The sequence below is a fragment of the Temnothorax longispinosus genome, chromosome 3 (genome assembly GCF_030848805.1).
Source record: "Temnothorax longispinosus isolate EJ_2023e chromosome 3, Tlon_JGU_v1, whole genome shotgun sequence".
In the NCBI taxonomy this organism is placed as follows: domain Eukaryota; kingdom Metazoa; phylum Arthropoda; class Insecta; order Hymenoptera; family Formicidae; genus Temnothorax; species Temnothorax longispinosus.
This window is the reverse complement of record NC_092360.1, coordinates 366,249-372,313: the sequence shown is the minus strand read 5'-3', so window position 1 is coordinate 372,313 and position 6,065 is coordinate 366,249. Positions and strand designations below refer to the sequence as shown.

The window sequence follows — 6,065 nt, the reverse complement described above, 5'->3', positions numbered from 1 at the left end:
TCACTCTTACCACGCTTCTTGTCTCTTCGTACAGATCTTCTATCCTAGTTCTCAGCTGTTCACTAATCCCTTCTCTTTTCAGTGCCTCCCAAATTTTTTCTCTGTTCACGGAGTCGAATGCTGCTTTCAGATCAATAAATATTTTATTTTAAATCTTCTTGCATAGATCAAAGCTATCGTGTTTTTTTTGCTTGTTTAAAACATGTTTTTTTGTTTAAAACATGTTTTTTTTATACCTTAGTTTAAAACACAAATAAAACATAAAACATTGTTTTAAACAAAAAAAACAATGTTTTTTGTTTAAAATAAAAAAAACATGTTTTTTGCCAACCCTGCTACTTATGCATTATTATGCTTAATGAAGTCGAGTGACTGAATACAACTTACCGTTTCGGATCTCTTATTCTTTTTGTTTAGTACAAGCTCGCGCAGGAGCCTAGGCTTTAGATTTAATGAGTAGATGAAACGACACATACATTTTACTTTTCGAGTGAGAGATCATATATTTTGCTTGGCAGAAATAATTACAGAATACCAACATTTGTTGCATGGATAAGGAAAACTGCCAAAAACCTTATCAGTATTCGTACAACACATAAGAAATAATAATACAAAGAAATGAATAGCAAGTAATATAATACATAATATTTCTCAGACGAATGATCCTTTTGTCAATTTGCATAAACTAAAATACGCTTCCCAATATTCAGATCATAAAATAACTCTTGAATGTTGATTTCTTTAATGAATTAATATTCTCTTAATCTTTCTCTGGACTGTATGTGACTTCAACTATTGTTTGTAAGACTATAACTTACATCGTAATAAGTTCGTGGAATTAGACCATTCGTATGAAACAGATAATACATGAAATAAAGTAAATTGTTACACAAGACAAACAAGAAATAAATACATAGCACTAAAGAATATGTGATGGATAGATTGATACGTCGCATTAACTTTTGTAATGTAATTTCCTTCTAGTTCGAATGACCAATATCTTTGGAAGTAACTCATAAAATCAGAAGATAATAGAGAATGTGCAATAAGTTATACACTATATTATATGTCACTGTTTTGTATATATATATATATATCTAAGGAAAGACGTATCAATCTATAATTACTTCTTATCGGTAATCGTCGCTGCATTACATCGGTCAAAATGAATACATTAGAATATACGTAAACATGTGAAGGAATATAATTATATCCTCAAAACAATCTATGACGCAAAGAATCGAACTACTTGTAACACAAGTAAGGAATAAAGTAACGTAAGTAATTTTATATAAACAGAAAGTGTTTCTCGGTTGAAATGATAATAATTCGTTATGGAATCGAATTAATCCGCGTATTAATCAAAGAGAAATAATCATATATGTATAGGTTGCAACCATTTACAAATCAATCTAATTATTTTACTGAGCTCAGATTCGAATCGTTTTTAGTGTTACATGTGATGTCAGACTTGTTCTATGGCAATCTGCATCGTTCTCTGAGGACATTAGCCTCCCGTAATAGATATATCAAGAAATCTGGAACCAAGATCGAAATAAGGAGAGGGGAATATTATTCCACCCTAGCACTCTGTCATACGAGAGCTTTACTAAACCATGTAATGATCTGTGGTTGCCGGAAATCTGAATGTTACCTCTTTACTGTAGAAATCGCTGCTTACTGAATAGATTCTTAATATAAGAATCCACCTTTTGTCTTTCTGATAGGCCCTCAAACATCTCAAGTCGTTCAGCAGCGGTTATTCCTTTGTGAGATACGACGATACAGTAATGGCGGATTGTCCTTCCTTCTTTGCACGCAGTTATAAAGGCGTGGTCAATCTCTGAGCCGGTATAATCTCGTAGCTGATGCTTCGTAAGGTCTGTTTATCGTTGAACAGAGCTGCTATGCAGGTAGCAGATATCAGAAATCACGTCGTTTAGACGATAATCGGTATTTGCCAATGCTACGATTCTCGCTTCTCGAATATTCTAACACCGGTACGTCTCAAGCACGAGCACGTTGTTACCTCGACCAACGCCCGGAAACGAATGCCCGCTCGGTTCGTCGCAGGCTCGCACGCTTCTTCTCGCGCACGCGCAATACAATACTTCATTCAAATCACGATGCGTCCAGCGCAGATCGCGTGGGAACACACAAGACGACGCACGTATCGCCATCTAACATGTCTCGATCTGACTTATTTATTACGAACACAGTCGCGCTTTATTTTCGATATATGATCTCTCCTCCTATTTTTCTTACATTTTAAACATTCCGCCCGCCTTCGTTAACGTGGTTAACGAATTAACTATTTACAGAGTTTCATTATTGATCGGAAGAAGACAAAGCTTTGTGATGTGTCTTTGAAATTCCGAAACGTGAGTTTTAACAGTCACGACTCTAGTGTGATCATCTTTAGCAAGAAACTTAGCTAAATCTCCTGATTTCTCTACGAGATGTGAAAAGTAATTTAATTTTTTTTTTTTTTATCTGTGGGAATATGTGCTAGAATGTCCGGGTGATTACTCATCTATTTCTTCAATGTGAATCCGCCCGCCATGCAGAACTGATCCAATTGCAATACTTTCATCTGAGCTATCGAAGAAGGGATCTCTTCTACTTCCCAAAATTTATGAACTAAATCATAAAGTCTTTATTAACCGATACGTGATAGCTATGTCTAATTTTCAGAAGGACTTTACAATTAGTTGGCCCTGAAATAATCCATCCCAATTTGGTCGATTGAGCAACTGGAGAACCAATAGAACCCTTTATCAACTTATTTTCCAGCAAAAACCATAAATGTCGGCTCCTAATATTAAATCAATAGAACCGGGTGACAAGAATTTGGGATCTGCTAAACTAATACTTTCCAAATGAGGCCATGAAATTTCGGTAGCGTCAACAAAAGGAATGGAATTAGTAAGTTTTGGAAGAATGTAAGCCGAAAACAGTCAAATCTAGATCAACACCAAAACGCGATCTCAATTTGAACGAAGTAAATACCTTAGTAGTATTGGCTTTCTGCTCCCCTATTCCTATTAAAGAGAGCGATGATTTGGTACGAGGCAACTTAAGCTGTTGCACAACGCACTCGGATATTAACGAGACTTCTGATCCCTAATCAAGTAGAGCACGAACCTTTTTAACTTCATCTTTCTTGGAAACTATTAAAACTTGCGCGGTAGCCAACAATACACAAGGAGCTTTGAAACTTTTATTAACAGTCGAATGTAATACTTAGGGTGTGTCCGTTTCTGCTTCTACTACGTCGGGTTTAGACTCGATTGGAGTTTTTGATTTTAAGTTTTTAGTATTGGAAGAATTATCTGTTCTGTGTATAGTTGTGTGGTGTTTCTTATCACATGTACGACAACGCTTCGTGACTTTGCAATTCGCGACTCTATGTTTACCTAGACAATTATAACACAATTTATGTTTGTTTACGAGGGCTAACTTTGATCGGTAGTTTCATTTATATATTTAGGACATCTCACGATATAATGTTTTTCTTTACAAATAGAACACGACGTGGTATCGTTTTCCGATTGACCTTGATAATTAGTTTTAGCCGTAGCCTTATACGTAGTCTTTATACCTCGAGACCTTTCATACGCCTGAAGCGAGAAAAGACGAGTAACCAAAAATTCTGTAAGCTCTTTCCATGAAGGAGGGATTTTTGATGAACCTATTTTATCCTCCCAAGCCTTCACCGAGTCAGAATCTAGCTTTAGTACTGTTGAGTAAACGAAAACATCATCCCATTTATCTACGGGTCGTTGCAAAGTTTCTAATGTCCTATGAATTTGAAGAACAGTCGTATACAAACGTTCCAATTCACTTGATGATTCTTTCGTCATAGGCTTCAGATTATGTAAAGAATCCAATGCCGTGTGGACTTGAAGTCGAATATTATCGTAAAAAGCTAACAACGATTCCCATGCTTTGTAAAAGTTCTCTGCTGTGAGAGTAGTATTCTGAATTAAATGAGCAGCGGTACCGCTTAAGCTTGTTTTTAAGTATTGTAACTTTTCAACTAACGACAACTTACTACTATTTATAACGAGAGAAGCAAACAAATCTCTAAAGTTAAGCCACTTCGAAGGATCACCATCAAATGTTGGAATCTCAATAAGCGGAAGCTTTGAATAATGAGTGTCATGTGCCGTAGGAAATTCATACGGTAATGATTGATTCAACGAAGAACTTGCTACAGCAGGTTGCGCTATACTGAGATCAGCCCTTGTTTCCACGGTTGGTTCTACACTAAGACTAGACTTTATCTTTTTTGAAGCTTCTAAATAACATGTCTCTGTATCCAAGTATATTTGTTTCTTAAAGTATGAATGAGTTTTAAGAATCAACGACCTTTCTTCGTCTGGAAGTACGGCTATAGCCATTAGAATGGCGTCATGATCATTACTAAATTTAGTCCAAAGATCAGTCAAAGAGGACAAATACCTATCCACTCTCTGATTCGTAATGTCCGAGGACCCTATTGCGATAAAATTATCATAAGCGTTAGTTATGAAATCTCTAGCTTTTAGTTGTTGATCGATAAGAGGTATTATCGAATCCATTTTATTGAATTGTAATTATCTAGTAATATCAAAAGCGAATTGACTCAGGCGAAATGCTTTCCACGTGTCTCTAATTGTAAACTTTCGCGAAACTCTATGTGTCGTTTCCCCGATCCGGATTTCACACGTAATAGCAAAAGTATTCACAACTCAGTGATTCTATATTTTAATATCTGTATCCGATTCACTTATCTGAAACTACAAATCCGGAATTACATATCCGGCTCGAAGGACCAATGTTTAGTACAAGCTCGCGCAGGAGCCTAGGCTTTAGATTTAATGAGTAGATGAAACGACACATACATTTTACTTTTCGAGTGAGAGATCATATATTTTGCTTGGCAGAAATAATTACAGAATACCAACATTTGTTGCATGGATAAGGAAAACTGCCAAAAACCTTATCAGTATTCGTACAACACATAAGAAATAATAATACAAAGAAATGAATAGCAAGTAATATAATACATAATATTTCTCAGACGAATGATCCTTTTGTCAATTTGCATAAACTAAAATACGCTTCCCAATATTCAGATCATAAAATAACTCTTGAATGTTGATTTCTTTAATGAATTAATATTCTCTTAATCTTTCTCTGGACTGTATGTGACTTCAACTATTGTTTGTAAGACTATAACTTACATCGTAATAAGTTCGTGGAATTAGACCATTCGTATGAAACAGATAATACATGAAATAAAGTAAATTGTTACACAAGACAAACAAGAAATAAATACATAGCACTAAAGAATATGTGATGGATAGATTGATACGTCGCATTAACTTTTGTAATGTAATTTCCTTCTAGTTCGAATGACCAATATCTTTGGAAGTAACTCATAAAATCAGAAGATAATAGAGAATGTGCAATAAGTTATACACTATATTATATGTCACTGTTTTGTATATATATATATATCTAAGGAAAGACGTATCAATCTATAATTACTTCTTATCGGTAATCGTCGCTGCATTACATCGGTCAAAATGAATACATTAGAATATACGTAAACATGTGAAGGAATATAATTATATCCTCAAAACAATCTATGACGCAAAGAATCGAACTACTTGTAACACAAGTAAGGAATAAAGTAACGTAAGTAATTTTATATAAACAGAAAGTGTTTCTCGGTTGAAATGATAATAATTCGTTATGGAATCGAATTAATCCGCGTATTAATCCAAAGAGAAATAATCATATATGTATAGGTTGCAACCATTTACAAATCAATCTAATTATTTTACTGAGCTCAGATTCGAATCGTTTTTAGTGTTACATGTGATGTCAGACTTGTTCTATGGCAATCTGCATCGTTCTCTGAGGACATTAGCCTCCCGTAATAGATATATCAAGAAATCTGGAACCAAGATCGAAATAAGGAGAGGGGAATATTATTCCACCCTAGCACTCTGTCATACGAGAGCTTTACTAAACCATGTAATGATCTGTGGTTGCCGGAAATCTGAATGTTACCT

At 34.9% G+C, this 6,065-nt stretch overlaps 1 protein-coding gene across 1 annotated transcript; it reads right to left on the bottom strand.

Moving 5' to 3' along the window:
• Positions 1-409: 409 nt before the first annotated feature.
• LOC139809824 (uncharacterized) lies at positions 410-5,785 on the bottom strand. The gene is made up of 2 exons (XM_071773049.1): positions 1,655-5,785; positions 410-1,538 (listed from the first exon to the last, which is right to left on the bottom strand). The coding sequence occupies exon 1, from the start codon at positions 4,581-4,583 to the stop codon at positions 3,456-3,458; it is 1,128 nt and encodes a 375-aa protein (XP_071629150.1). The 5' UTR covers positions 4,584-5,785; the 3' UTR covers positions 410-1,538; positions 1,655-3,455.
• Between the last annotated feature and the right edge of the window lie 280 nt (positions 5,786-6,065).

Excerpts from the sequence above, each read along its gene's own strand:
- LOC139809824 (XM_071773049.1), bottom strand. The coding sequence starts at position 4,583 with ATGGATTCGATAATACCTCTTATCGATCAACAACTAAAAGCTAGAGAT.